Source organism: Montipora capricornis, chromosome 10 (genome assembly GCF_036669925.1).
Source record: "Montipora capricornis isolate CH-2021 chromosome 10, ASM3666992v2, whole genome shotgun sequence".
Classification (NCBI taxonomy): domain Eukaryota; kingdom Metazoa; phylum Cnidaria; class Anthozoa; order Scleractinia; family Acroporidae; genus Montipora; species Montipora capricornis.
In genome coordinates this window covers 39,306,264-39,324,899 of record NC_090892.1, presented here as the reverse complement: position 1 = coordinate 39,324,899, position 18,636 = coordinate 39,306,264, and the positions used below count along the sequence as shown (strand labels likewise).

General features: G+C 38.5%; 2 protein-coding genes and 1 long non-coding RNA gene across 4 annotated transcripts in view; 1 reads left to right on the top strand and 2 right to left on the bottom strand.

Moving 5' to 3' along the window:
- Positions 1-526: 526 nt before the first annotated feature.
- Positions 527-6,022, bottom strand: LOC138018509 (calcium and integrin-binding family member 2-like). Its single transcript, XM_068865148.1, has 8 exons — positions 5,527-6,022; positions 5,382-5,416; positions 4,834-4,948; positions 4,222-4,326; positions 3,722-3,764; positions 3,304-3,410; positions 2,251-2,339; positions 527-815 (listed from the first exon to the last, which is right to left on the bottom strand). Exons 1-8 carry the CDS (start codon positions 5,575-5,577, stop codon positions 794-796), a joined length of 567 nt encoding a protein of 188 aa, XP_068721249.1. The 5' UTR covers positions 5,578-6,022; the 3' UTR covers positions 527-793.
- Positions 6,023-7,007: 985 nt separating this feature from the next.
- The window catches only part of LOC138018511 (uncharacterized), a 12,496-nt gene continuing 867 nt past the window's right edge, over positions 7,008-18,636 (top strand). Inside the window, exons 1-5 of one of the 2 annotated variants that reach the window (XR_011126037.1) lie at positions 7,008-7,117; positions 7,909-8,003; positions 10,702-10,787; positions 16,519-16,588; positions 16,823-18,636. The exon at positions 16,823-18,636 is cut by the window's right edge and continues 867 nt beyond it. This is a non-coding gene — a long non-coding RNA (uncharacterized lncRNA). Of the gene's footprint in view, positions 7,118-7,908; positions 8,004-10,701; positions 10,788-13,773; positions 15,051-16,518; positions 16,589-16,822 lie in introns of those variants that run through there. The other variant, XR_011126036.1, reaches the window with a different exon arrangement.
- Positions 10,615-12,111, bottom strand: LOC138018507 (transcription factor MafK-like). Its single transcript, XM_068865147.1, has one exon. It carries the CDS (start codon positions 12,016-12,018, stop codon positions 11,425-11,427), a length of 594 nt encoding a protein of 197 aa, XP_068721248.1. The 5' UTR covers positions 12,019-12,111; the 3' UTR covers positions 10,615-11,424.

The following is an 18,636-nucleotide window of genomic DNA, read 5'->3' as shown; positions in this document are numbered from 1 at the left end:
AATGAAGTATCATAAGAGTTTAATTTAATGCAACTAAAAGACAAAGAACTTGAGGTGTGGCGGTCTTTATCAAAATCAACCAGCGCCTGACCAAACCAAATAACCGAAAATAAACGGGTATTATGTCTTCAGTGACGAGTCCATACCGTGATGTGGTTTCGAAAGTACCCTGAGTACCAGGCAACGTTGTTGAGAACGGGAACTGAATTGTAAGCCCACCTCTCCTCTACTGAGTCCTGATTGATGAAATAAGGGCCCACCATTGGCGTGGCATGATGACGTCATATTTAGGGTCATTGCTTTGCAAAAGTTGGAAACTGACCAAAATAATGCCAAATTCTCTCAAATTACTTAACCATTACATCCTTAGCAACGCACCCAAAAAAAAACAGGTCAGTGGGCCCTTAAGGCAGCTTTATAAGGCCACTCATTCTCATCATGAAAACAATTAACAACTGAATTTATGGTAATTATACGCAGTAAAAAATGACACAGTAATGCATAGCAAGAGTGTCACACCGGTCCCTTTGCCATTGTAGGTTGTTTATTTGGATTAACTTTGTGAAGAAGCGGCATAGGTTTCACATGCTTTTAAAATTGAACCCAAGAGCAAGGTTCTGACGGATCTTTTTCTCATTTTCTGTTGGTCGACGGTTGACTGTAAGGCTTAGAGAGAGTTCAGTTTCCATCGTGGATTTGATAGGGCCTTCCATGTCAGCCTCAGGGACAAAGATCTCACTCAGACTACTTTCTAGTGGTCATCATCGACTTGAGCCTGACGTATATATCTGTCTCATATATGAATGTGGAAATTGCTGTAAGAAACAAAATGATGAGTTTTCGTATTAATAACAAATCATCAGGTCCGGGGTCTTGAAGCACGGTTAGCGCTAACCAGCGTTAAATACCATGGAAACCTACAGCTTTTGATACTTCTAACCCGCAACGGTTAGCACTAAATCCAGGCTTCGAGCGACCGGCCCCAGGCCCCAGTTACTCAAAGAACGTATATTTTTATCCAGTGGATTGCTCACTACCCAGAGTATAAAATATGCTTCACGTAGACGTTGGCCATGGTTTTCGTAGGTGCGTTTACTTGGATGTGCTAACGGAATGTTTTTTAACTCTTTCGTCTGCCCGGCCGACTCAAGTGCTCAAGTGCGCTTTCCCTGTGTTCACAAATTTACCATGAAAGCTAACGAGAATTCAAACCTCAAAGTAAGGAGGTCATGCTGTATGCACTTCCTTTTTTTCTAGTTTCTTTTATTTTACATGCGACTCTAATGTAAACAATACAATAATACAATACATACTTAATTGACCACTCCACATAGGGGCTTTTCAGGGCCAATGAAACACAATCAACGAAACAACAGAACACAACAGCTACAACTGTTAAGAATCCTAACTGGCCGGAGGCAAACCAATTGGCTATTTACAAGTGCGGCAGCGATGTTGAACCAGGGACTACTAGGAACAAATTCAAGGAGGGGTTAGAACGAGTCTTGAACTTGAACCACTGGGTCGCACTCCCTCCTCCTTCTGGTTGTGTTTTGTATTGTTAACAGGTCAAGGTGGACCAAGGAAAAACGCTCGAAATATCACCTTTCAATTGGAGTCTCCTTTGTAGAATTGATGCCACACTATAGCTAGAGTGCGTCTCTTCCCACCCATCCGACGCTTTCAACTGTTCATTTTCTTATTCAGATTTTCTCCCAAATCAGTGTTTTGAAATGATTTGTAAAATTCCGACCAATAAGCTTTCCGTTGTCTTTGCTTTCCTGAAGGAAGTCAGGCGCAGGCAGCTCGGCCCGGCACGGACGTGGTCAGGGAGCTCGCCTTGATATCGGGGGATCCCGGGTTCAGGACGTTCCTGATAGTCCCAAGTTCAATTTCTCAGTTGCACTTGTAAGTAAATAGCCAACCAGTTTGCCTCCGGGCAGTTGGGATTCAAAACAGTTGTTGTTGTTCTCTTCTGTCGTTTCGCTAACTGCGTTTTATTGGCCCTGAAAAGCCCCTATGAGGAGTGGTACATTAAGTATGTGCAAGAGATTATAAGCTCTTGGTATGTGGTACAGTACATCATAATTATCATGATGTATTGTAATGTACGTACATGTAAGGAAATTCTAGGAGGACTCACTTTTTTTCGAAGTGGACCGAGTTCGGTTCGGAATTGTGGAGTAAATACAAAAGGAACTATGCTTCAGTTCTAGACCGATAATTAATGCAAAACTGTAATGCACTCACTTCATGAACTCAGGTGATCTGGCAATGACGTTTTCAAACTCCGCGAAGGATAAAAGGCCACTTTCATCCAGGTCAGCTTCCTCTAACAACTAAATGAGTCGAAAAAACGAAACCACAATAATGAATTAAGTTATTTTTCGTTATAACCTAAAAGCAATTTTATCACAGAGAGAATTTAGTTTTTTTAGTTTGTCGATCATTACCGAGCTTGGTTGCCACGGTTGGCCCGGTCCTGTTTCCAGACGGCTTCCTCTTGCCCGCGGACGGGCCGTTCAGTGGTCAATTATTAGGACACATGGACTTCAGCGTTTCCCTGAACATAAGCCTTTTTCAGTGACAAGAACACAACACCAGACCGACGGTATTCCGAAAAGTTAAGGGGAATGAGAGTCGTTTGACAGGAGAAAAGCAGGAGTGTGTTGTGTCGATGCTTCCCTCCCTGGATAAGGATTGTTGGGCATATTTTTGCCGCTAATACCCATCAACGTACATAGTATTTCAACTTTATTGCCTTTTGAATAAAATTACAACCGGAAAAAATGGAACCGGTCAAGAAAATTGGACAAAGGCATGCAGACAAGAGCGGGAAACACTGCCTGTACTATTCATTCAGTTGTTGTCTCAGTTAGTCTTACACGGCTGTCTAGCCCGCGACGGAACGGTTTCCACTTTGAACATCTCCGTCAAGTGTACTAAAATGCTGTCCAGTATACCGTTGTGTCTCACGATTTTATATCCTTAGTATATTCAACATTCAGTAAAAAAAGAAGTGTGATCAGTATTTCTAGCTTAAATTTTCCATTCCCATCCATGCAGCTATCTTCCATAAAAAAAAAAGGGAACATTAAAAAATAACAAAAGCAAAGGTAACCAAAGCCATAAAGAGGAGAAACAAATAAACTTAGGTGAGGTAGAATACTCCCTGAACTGCTATCAAGGAGGCAAAACGCATATAAACTAGGTTCAATACTAGTTTATTTGCCAGAGAACCAGATTAACTTGCAAGGTAAAAACTTCTGACTTGGCCGTCTTATAATGGTTCTTCTCCAATACCTTATCAGTAACAAACTCGATTTCATCGTCAGTAAGTTCGTTGGCTGTGATGGCTCCCACAGTAAGTCTGAGGTCTTCTTTACCAATATACTCGTCTCCATCAAAGTCTATGTAATAAAAAGAAAGCACAAAATTAAAGAATTTGAAGGTCCAACCTTCAACCGACAGGCTTTTCGACCGTTTGTTTTTGTTATGGAAATTCGCGATCGCATTGCTTATCGTAGCGTTCTAACTGGATGAATTTCAGCTTAGGGCGGAATTTTCACATATGAAAATTAAGAGATAGTGTGTTCAACGAATGCAACTGAATCGTTGTTGACATCTATCCATATTAATATTTCATAGCAAGAAGACAAGGCTACAAAAAAATCTTTTTTTTTTTCAGACAAGCATGATTTCGTGATTCAGTTGCGCTTACCAAATATCTTGAAGGCATACTTTGCTTTCAATTCTCTGGGAGCCTGTGGTCAAGATATAAATAATGCCAGAAAATATATTTAAGGATAAAAATAAGCGAAAGTAGTTTTACACAACGTTTCGATGACTCCGTGTCATCGAAACGTTGTGTAAAACTTATTTTGCTTATTTCTATTCTTAACGGTTTAACCAAATTTAACCTTATTAGAAAATCTATTAGTACAAATATTTTCCTTTTCAATTTTCGAGCAGAAACTAATCCAATACTTCTGAAAGAATACATGTAGTCGAGACAATTTAATCACACGTCAGCCCGGAGAGAAATTTGAATACAACCCATAACGAAAAGACTGACCACTAAGATGCAGATAGTCCATTATAGCTCCTCCCATTTCCCCAGGTCATTCTCGCTACTTTCTCCTGGCATAAACTTGTTTCACTCTAGAGCATTTCTAATCTTGGCAAATTAAAGTTAAAAAACCCTTTGATTTTTACACTTACAGATTCACTCAACACTGACATCATGTTGAGAAAGTCGTCAAATGTCAGTCCACCATCTCCATCGGTGGAAAAGACTTCACATATCCTTCGTCTAAAGGGGTTCTCCTGCAGGTAATCATAATGCAAAGGACATTAACCAGTCAAAAATGGACTGGAGGCCAACAACACAGTATGGAAGCATATTATCCCGAAGAGGAGCATGCTTCCCCAGACTTTCCCCGTAAACTGAAAATTAGAGGTGGTAAATAAAGGGGTAGAGATGTTAACAGTTGATTAGAGAAAGTCCTGCCCAATCGCCGGAAAGCAGAGCAAAGATCACCTTACAAGCACAGGGTGGAATCTCCCTATACATTTGCACTATGACCGGTTTTCAACGAATGCCTCAAATGCAAGCAACTAAGCTCTCCGAAGTGTATGAGATCAGTTTTTACCTCCTTAGTTCACTCTTCAATATATCTACATTTTATTGCACTGTATGCAGTCAAATGGTGAAAGTATATCCAGTCGACGTCGTTTTTAGCCGCAAACATTGCCAGCGAAGTGATGATCTAGTTATTTCATTATTAGTCCTAAGGTATAGGCCAGGAACATAATTTATTGGTGTAAAATTACCTTAAGTTCGGGGAGTTTTTGAAGAAATGTGTATTTTAACTTTGGTTGAACTTCAAGTTCAGAAAAGTCGTCCGGAATAAGTTCAGCGTTTAACTCCCTGTATCTCTTATGAATTCTGAAAAGGCAACAAAAATCTCTAGTTCACAATTTTTAATGCAGACTTGTCACTCTATATGAACTGGATTTCTAATGTAAGCGGAAAGTGTATGATATATAATGTTGATTGAATTTGCTATTTAAGTCATGATTTATAAAAGGTCTCATTTCCCATGTCATTAACACTTCATGCATGTCTCACCGGTTTAGCTCACCAGGCGCACACTCCCATATAGGCACCCAAGCCTTTTAAGTGTATATTATTTTCTTGTTATTCAGTCATAATATCAGCTTGGTTCAAAGACGTTAAAATATCATGACATATCCAGAGTGGTAACCCACAACAGCTATTGCTTTTAAATCACTGATATCAATTACTTTTACATCATTACATCGGCAATAGTAAATTCTTAAAGTATTCCCATATGCAGGGATTATCACAGCTCACCCACCTCAAAATATCAGCTCGATTGAAATATGTACAGTCCTGTATCCACATTATGAGACAACACAAGCAGAACAAATGAAGAATTAATTTAAAAATTTTCAAATTCTTCATGATGAAATCGTTTGAAAAAACTTTGAGGAAGTATGTACCTGATAATCCTCAAGCTGACTTTCCGTAAACGCAACTTGTTTGTTCCCCATTCCTAATTACCGTCAAATGTAGGTCTACTCAAGACTCTTTCTGTCACAATTTTAGCAAGGAATTCAGCTAGCAAAAGCTTTACATGCTTCGCGGCTTTGACTTGGTCTTAATGATATTTAGCTCGCACCTGTCCGCTTCCATTAAAAAGAACCCTAAACAAAACAAACATTTTCATTGGTTGTCGACTGTAGAGGAAATTGCTGTTTTCAATTGTTTATTTCGACGCCTTTAATTCTTGTTTTGGATTCCTTTCATACTAACAGCTAAAATAGGAGACCCCATTTTACATCTTTCCCGCTGTGCCAGACCTCATCAGTCAATAATTAATGGCGTCTCGCAGGATTTTTAGCTCAGAACAACTTCGGCGCAGAAGTAATTTGCAGGCTACAACTATACAGGGCCATGAATTTTTAAATGTGCTTTAGAAAATGTGAGTCCACTGTTTCCGAACAGACTTTTACGACAGTTATCCGTAGGGTTCACTGGTTGTTTTTAATTCACTTCAAAGCAAAGGGAATTCAACCATAAAATAACGAGCCGTCTTTCAAAAGCATAACAATTTCAAGTGTTGGTTATTTTTTTGAGAATTTAGAGACCTTTCCCCGAAAGTTTTCGTGTGCAGCAATTCCCTTTTAAAAAGGAAAAACCGCTTTTAATTAAGGCATCCAACTTCACAATCACTTTGTTGTTTTGTTTCCAGAGACAATTTTTTTCCAAACAAGCGGAGTGGCTTTTCGGGCCCGAAAAGCTTTCGGAACTTCAACGGCTCATTTGTCGGATAGTGATTGGCCGTTTTTAGACTGGAGACGCACAATTAACAAAGCGTTTTTCATGTTATCCGTCTATTGTAAAGACGGGACGAACTACTATAAAACGCGTAATTCGCCTGGGACGGACTTGGGCAAACATTTTTTTTGCTTTGACTGCTAAATTTGTTTAGTATAAAGACGTTCACAAGACGCATAATGCGTCTGGACGAACTATCCAGTTTAGTGCTTCTTCGAAGACGTGCTAAGAGGATAGTTCGTCCAGGAGCATTATGCGTCTTGTACATGTCTTTTGTACTAGATGAATTTAACAGACGCAGAAAAAATGTTTGCCCAAGTTCGTCCTAGACGACTTATGCGTCTTTGATGTTATAGGTCTAGAGTAAAGACGGGACGAACTTTATGAGACGCATGCATGTCCGCTTTCAAATCAAGGACAAAAATTGACTTGGAGATCGACGCGATGCATACCTACAATTGTAGCTTCGGTTGTAGACAAATAGAGAACCACTGTTTTCAGATGTTTCGCTCCTGGAAACACTTAACGCTATTTCTGTTCCCTGCTCTCTTATGAGAAACTCACATATTTTACTTTTCGACCCTCTCCACACTGGCTAGTAAAAGAATTACAGTGGGAGAGGGTGGAGGAAATGTCAATTTTGTCACGTGAGCTAATTGGTTCTCGGAAAGAGGGTAGAAAGAGATACAGAAGGAGTGACCGTAAAACGTTCCACTATTAACATGGAAAAGGAAAACCAAAATACGAGAAAAGGTAACGAATTAGTGTTTATTCCATAAATTTAAGTGTTTAATGTGCATATTGAAGGCTTTTTAGCTGGTGAAGGCGGTCAACCGGATGAGTACTGCTTCCGCAGGCAGTGGGCAGCTACAAGCTGCATTGCGGGCCAAGTTGAGACAGAGAGACCGTAAGCAGTTTAATTAACTGTTCGTTTTCCTTTCTCTGAATGATTGTTTCCAGTATGAGACTCACTCATCACAAGCACATTCTAAGTTTGCAACGATAGAGAGAGAGAGTTTACGATCAAATATAATTGCTTTAGTATTTATTAATATGATGCATCATTCACACTGATTTTCCCCACCCCTCCACTCAGCGTTTGAAATTTGCCCACGGGGGAAGTTGTGAGGTTGTCACTTTCGTTCAAGGAAAGGAATATTCCATCATGTTTACCTTAAAAAGGTCTCGTTTCAAGTAAAGACCAGTAAAGAAAAACCACTGAAGTTGTCTCTGGTAAGAAGTGGGCAGCAATAGTTTAGTCTCAGAGATTTTCCTGATTTACAATCATACCAAAGCACCAAGGAAATAATTCTTTTATAAAATCTCTATGCAATATAAGTATTAAGGGTAGAACTTCAGAATACATGCCCACTATTTGCATATTATTGAAAACAAAAGTGCCTATTGTAAGTTATAGTAATGATAAAAATTCTGAGCACTGTTAATTTGCAAGTGCTAGCCATGTCAGGCCCTGAATTCTCTTAAACCTTTTATTGAGTAAACTTTGATATCTCATTGGAAACAATATTCTCTTTTATAACTAGAGATGCAAGAGGGTGACAGACAAGAGTGCAGCAAACAAAAGCTTGATTAGCCGCAGAGTCCTGATGTTATGACCTACAAGAATAATATATGTGAGGTAAGATGTATGGATATGGCTTTGTATGCATTTTTAAGGCTATGCACAGTTCCATTGATTCCAGGAATCAACAGCAAGTCAACTGTATGCAGGAATTAAGATAATGGAAGGTAGCCTCTATAAATTTAAAGTGTTATAAATGTAAATATATTATTATTGAAAGAACATTCGATCCCATATGTTAAAAACGATTTTGATTTAGAAAGCTATTACGTTATCTCTCTTGTTTAGTTCAATACACAAGTTTCTGAGTTCTGAGATGATGTCATATCCTGTCTTCTAGAGTCCTATTTCGTTGAAGCTCTTGGAAGCTTTAAAATAATGTTGTAGGCTCTTTTCCTTTGATTTGCACTAGTCTTTATTTTCGAGAAACAATATTAGCAAAAATCGTGGACTCCCTTAATAAACCAGGAAAAAAAGAAGCTCTTTAGAGTCTTGATCTTGCAAGGCAAAGCTGATTGAACCTTGTGATTCATTGTCCTATAAGTATAGAAAATCACATGATCTAGAGTACAATGATATTAGATTTTTATTAGAGATGTTTGATGTTTCATAAGTTCTCAAAATGTGAGGCATGACTGTGCTAACACGGGGAACACCGGAACAGTCCCCGAAACACCCCGGAACATGGAACATCACGGAACACCCAAAATAATAAAGACTGACAAAAAAAAAAAAGAATTATTAAAAATACAGTTAAAACATTTTGGGTTTGGCTTTGGTCTTTTGATGACCAAAACATCATTACAGATTGCCATCTTGGTAGTGCCTCCCAACATGGAGAATGGGGAGTGAATTATCACTAATTTCAATCATTTCTGCCTTGCAGAATCTATAAATAAAGCTGACCTTTGATAAGCTTATTAAAAAACTTCATCTAATCTTAAGAACGAGACATTCAATTAAAGTGAAAACACATTAAAAAAAAAAGAAATTATGTTAACTTTTGGGATAAGTGATATGCAAGTACTTTACACAGGTATTTGCGCTTTCTACGGTTAAAGCTTGGCAATCTGCCATAGGAAACTTACACACTTTGAGAAAGCTCCTTGTCTGAGTCGCTACTTAACACTGTCAGACAAAAAAAAATTTCACCAATTAAGGATTGAGTTGATAATGGCCAGATTTCTTTTGACTTGATTGTAATTCATTGACCGTTCTCCAAGTTGGGAGGCGCTACCAAGATGGTGATCTGTAATGACGTTCTGGTCAGCAGAAAACCAAACTGCTTTCTAAATTGTATTTTTGATAATAAAATATGTTCTTGCTGGTCTTTATTATTTTGGGTGTTTCGTGATGTTCCGGTTTTCCATGATGTTTAGGTGTTCCGGGTGGGTTCCGGTGTTCATGCTTTTAGCACATGCCAAAATTTGACACAGATTTAAACAAAACCTTTCAAAGATATAAGAAGCACCAGTTAATTCTGGATTCTAAGAAAAGGTTGTGTGATGTTATGTTTAATGGATTTCACTCAAGTATTTAGGAGAGATTAAATATCTCCATAAACTGAGTTTAATCATGCAAAACTTCAGGTTTGAGTAAACTTGGTTTTGTCATCATACTTTGCTTTGTTTAGATTTTGCAGATTGTTTTATTATTGAAAATAGCAAAACTACTGTTGACCATTTTGTTTTACTTTTCCGTTCTGAGTTATTATGCATGGTTGCCATGATAGCAAATTGATTGGAACCCTTCAGAGAACACTGTTTAGAGTATCGTAAGCACGTACAAGTTGCAATCACATTAATCCCACCTGATTAACAATGGCTGGAAATAAAATAAAAAAATAATTACTAAGAATTTGCAAATCGTTCATGATGAAAATTTTTTAACGACTGGGAAATATGAACCTGATAATAATAATTTTTGTGAAGCTGGCTGTGCACAACTTGCCACTGATTTGTAAAAGCACTGTAAGTTTTATCATCTTATAAGAGTTTCGATATTATCTCCTTGTGGCGAAAAGATTTATATCTTATTAGTTTTGGTGTGTAGTATTAGTGCATATTTTTATGAGTTGTGCGGTATTTTGACGAGCCTGCTAGGGCAAGTCAAAATACAAACAATGAGTAGAAATACTCAGTGATACTACACACCAAAACATCTAATAAGCTATTTATTATCCAACTCTTTTTGCATTCTATTTATAGCAATTGAATTGTAAACAACCGAGAATGCGTGACAGATTTGTAGTTGACAAGCACAGGGCAAACATCATTGCCTCAGCTAGTTAATCAAACAGTTCTCCACTGTACAAATATTGTGGAATATTTGTACTTGTTTCGTGCAATTTCTGTAAAATAACTATTTCATGTGGATGATAATTTAATTTATGGAAGCAAAGGTTGTGAATTTCTGTCTTTAGAACAACATGGTCATGCATGGTAGCTTTTTAACCTCTTACTCTTGAATAGGCCTCTGTTGATGAGTAAATCATTTATTAGACAGAGTAAAATGTGTGAGAGTGATGTTTAGGAGGGGAAGGTTTAAAGGGGGCATGTTTTTGAGTGGATCTAGATGTTTGTTGAGTAAATTTGTCACGTGTTAGACAGAGTAAACTCTGCAAGTGCTATAAGGGCTAATTAGCCACAAATTGAAAATCAACCACAAGTTAATATCAAAACAACTCTAACATTTTAATCTCAACCTCAGCATTTTTAAGCACAAATTGTACAAACACTATTTATTTTTATTCCAGGTTCCCTAACTATTGGGTAATGGAGAAATCAAGTTGTAGCTGTTGAATTCATGTACTTGATTTTGAAGGGACAACCAGTTGTTAATGTGAGTATACCCTTGTTTTGTCTGAAAAATGAACACTTAGGAGGGATTCTACCAAAAACTTCTCGCTGTAATCTCCTAAGTAGCAGCAGATGAAAATGTACGGAAGTACATTTTTTTTTTTTTGCTTTTTATAATTCTTCCATGTTTATTTTGACGTTTGGCCTTTTTTTTGCCTTTGGTTTTTTTTTTTTTTTTTGTAAATTAAAATTGTTTTTTGACGACTTGATATATTTGTTAACATAGATATAAATATACATGAAAATAATATTTTTTCAAACTTACGACGTCATTGCCAGGCGGGTCAGCGGTTGTCCACCACATTTACAAAAATACACCATTACGTCACGCAACGTTTCACGACGTTTCAGAACGTTCATGCAAGCTATCCAGGCTGAATCTCGGGATAGAACGACATAAAAAGCATTCAAACTAACAAGGAAACTTGCAAATAAGTCATTATTGTGACTGATGTTAACTTTCTAAACTGTTCTAAGACAGTGCGATACGTGTCGATCGCTTGTAAGCTACTTGCAAACTCGTCGATAATTTGACGCCCAACTTGACTTGAACTCGAGCAATTGTACTTGTACAAAGCTGAAATAAGTTCAGTTTCTTTGTCAGTAGCATGACCTCTCACTTAGTTTGGCAGTGGACTAACCTTCAGCAACTTGCCAGGCATTCTGGCGACACGAGTTACCAGCTCCAAGTATTTGCTCTTGAATATGTCCCTCTCCTTTTCAACAGAACAGACCTGCTTTTTCACTCGTTCGAGCTCTTTAAGAAGATTTGTATTTTCCTCCTCGAGATTGTTTTTAGTCTCTATCCTTCGGAGCCTCGAATGTTGTGCATACCCGCGGTTTTTAAGCGTTCGCCTTCGATGCTTGACTCGATCGATCTCTTGTTTGGACAACCCTCTCACTTTCAGAAGTCGATTTATCTCTTTTACAGAAAGTTCTCTTAATTCTTGCTCAGTGAACAAAGCTTCTTTTGCGCTAATATTTTGCTCCTCGTAACCAACGTACTGCCCAGTGCTTGAAAAACTACTAACTGAAGGTGACGGGCTTGGCAGGTCGTTTGCTTCAACGCAAAGTAGTTGTGGCTGCTGATTTTCGCTCATCCACTCGGGCATTTCGTTCAAGTCTAGGATTGGAACATTTGTAAGGTCCTCTTTTTCCTCAGGTAACATCCAAAAATTTTCCAGCTCAGAGAAATCAAAAACCGAGGAACTCATCGTGTTAACTCGATCGATAGATCACGCAGAATGAGTCGCTCTTCTCTGCTCGAACCGCTTTAGACCAGTGTAAGCGGCAACTGAAATTGCACCATTCTTTGCTTTGTCATTATATATTTGGTGACGCAATGTTACTAAAAAGAACCTTATCGTAACGAACCGTACATCAGCCAATCAGCCACGCGAACTGGTGGGCAAGTCTGGGCAATCACCTTGACAACGATGAGAACAATGACAAACGGGGAATCCCCGGCTAGAATATTCGTGACAGTTGAAGTCTTAAGTGTTTTTAAAAAACATTTAAAACACGTAAATCTTTTTTGCACAGAAAGTTTTTCAATAATGATTAGGAACCCTGACTTTCATGATAATTTTAGTTCCTCCTAAAAGAAAAATATGAGTGATGTTTAGGTCTCGGTTTGTTCGATTTAAGTTTAAGGGATGGTGCAATAATTGCTAATTAATTACATGGTACAAATGCATTTTTCCGCTCGGATACAAGCTTACTAAATCTGATGAAAAAGGCCTTGTTTTAATTGAAGTGAAATTTAATCGTATTATGACAGAAAACCTTGACACGCACACAAAAATAACCTTTATAGCGGAGTGAACCGACTTTTGACAATAAGATCTGAACAACGTTGAACAAGGCGCGAATCAGTGGAGCGTGCGAATTTGACACGTCACCAGAAATGTCGTGGATCTTTTACAACTCCTGCAAACAATGATATCCCCTCTACAGATTTCTTTAAGAACAGACAATAAAGTTAAATATAGAAATGATCCCACTCTGCCTTCTTTACAATGTGTTTGTTTTCAAACGTATTTGCATGGAAAGCGTTAAGTTTAAATCGCTTTGCAAAAATATTGCGTCCTTTTCGTGTGTCCCTAGAATGGAAACAAGTCTGGGTTGTTGCTTGACATTAGACTCTCGAAACCGAGAGCCTAATCCCGAAAATTAAGACGCGAAGAAGTATCAGTATTCAGCTTCTTGAAAATACACCTAATTTAAATGCATTTCTTACATCGCTGTATGTGATTCAGTCTTGTGTACATGTGACAAGAAGTTTTCACCCAAATGTAAGAGCTGTAAATTTACTTTCAAATGGTGCTTTTTTTCTACGTGAAAGGAACAGTAAATTGAATTGGTATGTGTCTTGAATCAAATCAAATAATAAGCTCAACAGTTACCCCTCTTCAAATTTCAATTATGATGACAAAAGACTGATAAGGTGAAGAGTTCGAAGTTCGTGAAGGCGATCAATCACATAATTAACACGCGAAACAGATTGCCATAAAAATTCTTGCCATATAGGAAAAACAATCTTTAGCGTTTATGTAAATCAAAAATGACCTGGAGAGACCACTTAAGCTCTGGAAAAAAACAAAGAGGACAACTTTGTTAAAAACCAAGCACAATGTATCGAAATTCTGAAGACGGAATGTAAATTGCCTTTTTTTTTAAATCCAAATGTTTCGCTATCCGGAGTTTAGAGCGAAGAAAGTGTAGTGTTTTAGTGCCCGTCTGAAACCTTTTTTTCAAATTTGAGACGTAATTCAGTTCGATTTCATTCCGTTTCGCAGTCATAGCCCTGAAATTTACTCGATACCGCAAAAACTTTCGATCCGGTGCAAATCAACCTGTTAATTTGAAATTAAATCAATTATTTAAGTACATAGTTTACACTTTGGAAATAAGTAACTCGTCATTATTATGTCATTTGTATAAGAGATATCCCAAAAACTTGATTGCAGCCATCACATCAACACTATGGCAGACAAAGCAAGCAAAGGTATTGGCTGTTTGTGAAGAGATCTTGGCAACTGCCCTTATAGTTTGATTACAAGTTAGTTTCACTGAACAAAATGGCTTGGTTGCACGCGGGATTCCAGGATGGACAAGCAAATGGGAGCTGTACAACGTCGCTGTACATTCGATTTTGTAAAGAATTGTTGATAGCGAACACCTGGAACTTTGACAAATCTTCTCGAAATGATTTTAATTTGATCCCCCTACTCTTCTAAAGAAAATGAAAAACGCACGCCTGCCAACGAGAATATAGTTCAAAACCACTTAAACGTAGCATTGTTAAACGTATTTTAGTATTTAAACGGTAGATATAGGCCTTATCCCCTAAAAATCTTTCATCTGTTCGAATTTCCTAGCTGAAAGTCTAGCGATCCGAAAATTATAGGGATCAAAACTTACCTTTTCGAAAATTTCAGCAAGAAAAAAAGGCTCCAGAAAATTCTAGGTGACGTTTTTAGGGTAAAAATCCGTCAAAAAAAAATGGGCAAATGTGCGTCCCATTCCTAAAGAAACCAATATATCTACTCTGGATCAGCTCAGACCGATATCTGTTACTGACGTTGTAATGAGACTTTTTGAGAGATTAGTCGTGGACTTTGAATTGCGTGAACCAGTTTCTTCCTGTATTCATTCTGATCAGTTTGCTTACACTCAAGAAAGATTGCGGAACTGAAATTGCTTTGTTATATAATCAGCACTTTTGGATGAGATGGCTTGATGTTCCCGCGAATTTGGTTAGAGTCTTGTCTTTTGATTTTTTTAAAGCCTTTGACTCAGTTTCCCACAGAATAGTGATTGATAAGCTTATAGGACTGTGGCCGGCATTAATCCCTATATTGTCAACTGGGTTATTGACTTTCTGAAAGATCGTAAACGGAGGGTGTGCGTTGATAACATCACAGCTCCTTTCCTGCCTATCAATCGTGGTGTGCCCCAGGGCACTGTTCTGGGGCCCGTACTTTTTACTATCATGGTTAATAATTGGTTAATGATATAATTCCCACTTCCAAAAATATCTTGATGACTAAATATGCAGATGACGTTACGTGTGGCATACCTGTTAGGCCTAATGTCGATGACTATGCCTCTAGGGAGGTAGAAAATATTAAAGCCTGGGCAGTGAAGAATTTAATGAAACTCAATTTGAGTAAAACCAAGGAACTTGTCATGAAAGGAAGAACAACTTTGCCCTCTCGTGATGAAATTTTTGATGTTAAACGTGTGTCGTGTCTGAAGCTTCTTGGAGTGACATTTCAAGATTCTCCAACCAACTGGAATAAGCATGTTGATGACTTGATGGACAGAGCTCTTAAGCGTATGCAAATCCTCAGAGTGCGCAAAAATAACTGTTACAGTATTTTCGACCTTCATTATCTTTTTAACTCTCTTATTATGTCACTCTTTACTTACTGTATCCGAGTTTGGGGTGTTGCTGCTTATAGTAAGTATTTGAGTCAAATTGATTGGGTACAGAAAAGGGCATTGAGATTTGGGTACATACAGTACGTAACATCTATCAAACAAATTATCAAAGATAAGGATTTGAGCCTATGGAGTAGTATTGTGGATAATCCCTCGCACCCTCTGCAGGATCTTACGAAACGAGGACGACGACGGCTACGAGGACTTCATTTAAAAATTCGAGTTCGCCTTATTTATATCACTGCGAAACTATTTCATGTCGTTTCGCGTTAAAAATGTGTAGTAACTGGTGAGGAATTAAACTGGTATGATTGGGTTGGAAGCGTAGAGAGAGAACTGAAAATTCATCGTCATGTGCTAACGTCCTCCACAGAACCTTGAATTTGGTCATTTCACCTCGTCATTTCCATAGGAGATGACGGCAAAGAAATGTACCAAAATGTAAAACGCAGGTGCAGAACGTGCAGAGCCATTGTTTTTGCTCGCTAAACCTATTGTTTTGTAGCGTCGTCGTTTCGTAAGCTCCCTACTGAAGTCTATTCGCCTACACCCAGGAAGTCGTTTCGCCTACAGTCGAAAAGTCGTTTCGCTAACAGCGGCAACATTTGAGAATTCGCGCTTTCAGTTCGAAATTAATAGGCATGGGTGTTCACTACAAATGAATCCCTTTCGTACTTTTTTCCTACAGTGTTGTTTTCTCCTAAACCTCTCACCTCTCCCCTGACACTTCCGTGATCTATACCAAAACCTAGCCCCCACCCCTCCCCTACTTCCCCCAACTTTCAAACGTATTCCGCGGCCTCTGACTTCCACAGCCTAGAGGCCATTGCACGGCAGGCAAGAGCCGTCCAAGAACGCGCACCGTCGGCTGTTTAACCTACAAAAAGAACCGGATTTCTTTAAAGATGAGAAGCAATCTGCGTGGAAGTTGTACTTTTCTCCTAACTTTTCCAAATTAGTCTTCTTTTTGATCTTCTTGTCGTTCATTACCCGTTTTCTATTTTGAAAGGGGACCCTTTCTCAACTCAGCAGTACGTATGCAATACTGTGTGTCTTTAGAAATAGTTAATATATTTGAAATAAATGGGCCATTTCCAAGTCGCTGGATGCCTCAGTCTCAAAGCGAATCCTGGTGCATAACCATTCAAGTGGAAATGAGTTGCGTATACTTATGCAAATCAAACTCATTTCCCTTTCAATAGTTGAGCACCAAGACTCATTTCAAAACCAAGACATTCAACGACTTGGAAATGGCCCATTTATTTCAGAGAATCCAGCCATACTGTGCAAGCCGCGGCTCGTCAATAACACAGCGCTGTAGAAGTACTGCACAGAGAGGTAAGCCATGACTTTGAAGTACTTCCAACCTCCCAAATAGGAGTAAAATTGATTGAGTACAATAGACTAAACAACGTTGAAGTGCCCCTAACCCCAAAATAGTTTTTTCGCTGAAATTAATCCAACAAGTGTATTAGTAGAGAATCGATCAAAAGTCAACTCACGTGATGTGTTATCGACCATTTGATAGGTCAATGCACTTATGAATTATTAATAAGATTTTTAACCTTTTAGAGCGAACTATTACGATAGCGTGTGTGTTTCTTTCCGACAAAGATCAAGACCGCGTTCCATCGATAGCAGAAAAGCTCAGCCTCGAGACAAGTGGCCTTGGAGAGAAAACAGTTTTACACTTGAAAGATGAAACAAATCAGAAGTGCTCGACTGTTTGCTATGAGTACTGATAATAGGAATTGCTACAACTCAAAGTTTTCGTAACTTTATACTAAAACAACAAAAAAAGAAAACGTTCGTCTTGCAGTTTGATCGATTAAGCTCTTCGGTTACTAGTAACTATTTAAGATTTCGCGTTAATACTGAAAATCACTCGAAAGCGGGGAGACGCGGTTTCCAGAGAGAACTCTGAATCATTCTTCAACAATCACATACGTTTGTTTTCGCTTTAGTAGCGCCAGGAAGTTCAGTTTTGATTTCGTGTTTTCATTCGGGAGAAGACAACTTTAAGGTGGAAAAGATAGGCAAAGAAATTGGCTTATTCTATTCTAGCCTCACACGTAGTCGTTTTTAGGGGAGTCGTATTTCACAACCTCTCCACAAACGCCTGCTTAACCGACCGCCACCGTGATATTCCTTTCCCATTGTTCGAACTGCGAAGCGTCCTGGCCAGAACGATCCAGTCATTGTCTAGCTGTGATCAGGGCAATCGAAGACCGATGGTAAAGTGACTTTCCATGTCCAGTGAGGAAATTGACAAATTAAATATGCCATTCTTCACCTTAAAAGAGTTCCTGGAGGCAGGCAACTGGAAATGACTTAACGTGATAATTTAAATAAAGAACAAGCAGTGCTAACAGCTTGCTCGAAGTCCCTTTTCTGACCCGCCACGTTATTTATTCTTGAATTTCCAGCTCTAAAAGTGTTCTGTTTCTGACGTCACTTCCAGAATTTGGAATGTTCGATCTGATTTACGGTTAGGGTGGGAAAGGAATGTGGCGCTCTGCATGTTAAGGCTGCGGTGAAATACGTCTTCCCTAAGAACGACATCTAGGAGGCTAATCTTGGTCACCATCACCAGAGATTTACCAGATAAATCTGAATTTGCCTTGTCCAAATTCTTGGAGTGGACAAATGCAAATCACACACATTTCAGCACCAGTAAATGCAAAGAATTAATCGTTCCAAAGTGATACAGTTCGAATGGCTATCCACTGCTACACAATAACAAGCAGTACAGTAGTAAAGTATCTCTATTTTGGGACTCACGATCCAAGGTAATTGTAAGTTTAGTTTGCACATTTGGGAAAAGCTTAATGAAGCCTATTTATAGTCAGAAGCTTGCGCAAGGAAGGATATACACATAGTGAAATAGATCACCTCTTAAATGCGATTGTGCTTCCAAAAATATTGTATTGCAGCTAGTGTTTCTGATCTTAACGTTGTGCAAAGTTTTTTTTTTTGAAAAGATGTTGTAAGGGGAGCTACACATCTGTTAGTTATAACATTTTAGTGCTTGTTGAAAATGTGACCGCCGCCTTTAAATTAGGCACAGAGACCATCCATAGTATAGCTGCGCGCCCTAGGAATAGATCTACATTTAGTGTAAGACCTAATATTAACCCAGAACGTTTCAAAAATAGTCTTTTTAATAGATTAATTTTAAAGTATAACTTAGCTATATAACATTTAGATTTTTAGAACTTTTCAGAAATTAGTTCACATCCTTCTCTCTATCCTTGTATTTTGCGCATATATGTAGTTAAAATACTCATTCATATCGGATGAATTTCTCTAGACACGTGAGTAAGGGGCTGTTTACATGGAGGTAGGAAGATCCTAGCACTAGGAAGATCCTACAAGGCGGATCATCC

Coding starts and splice junctions, on each gene's coding strand:
- LOC138018507 (XM_068865147.1), bottom strand. CDS start 12,018: ATGAGTTCCTCGGTTTTTGATTTCTCTGAGCTGGAAAATTTTTGGATG.
- LOC138018509 (XM_068865148.1), bottom strand. CDS start 5,577: ATGGGGAACAAACAAGTTGCGTTTACGGAAAGTCAGCTTGAGGATTAT. Junction 3,765..4,221: donor TGTCAGTGTTGAGTGAATCT/GTAAGTGTAAAA, acceptor TCTTGACCACAG/GCTCCCAGAGAATTGAAAGC. Junction 816..2,250: donor AGATCACCTGAGTTCATGAA/GTGAGTGCATTA, acceptor TGTTTCTTACAG/CAATTTCCACATTCATATAT.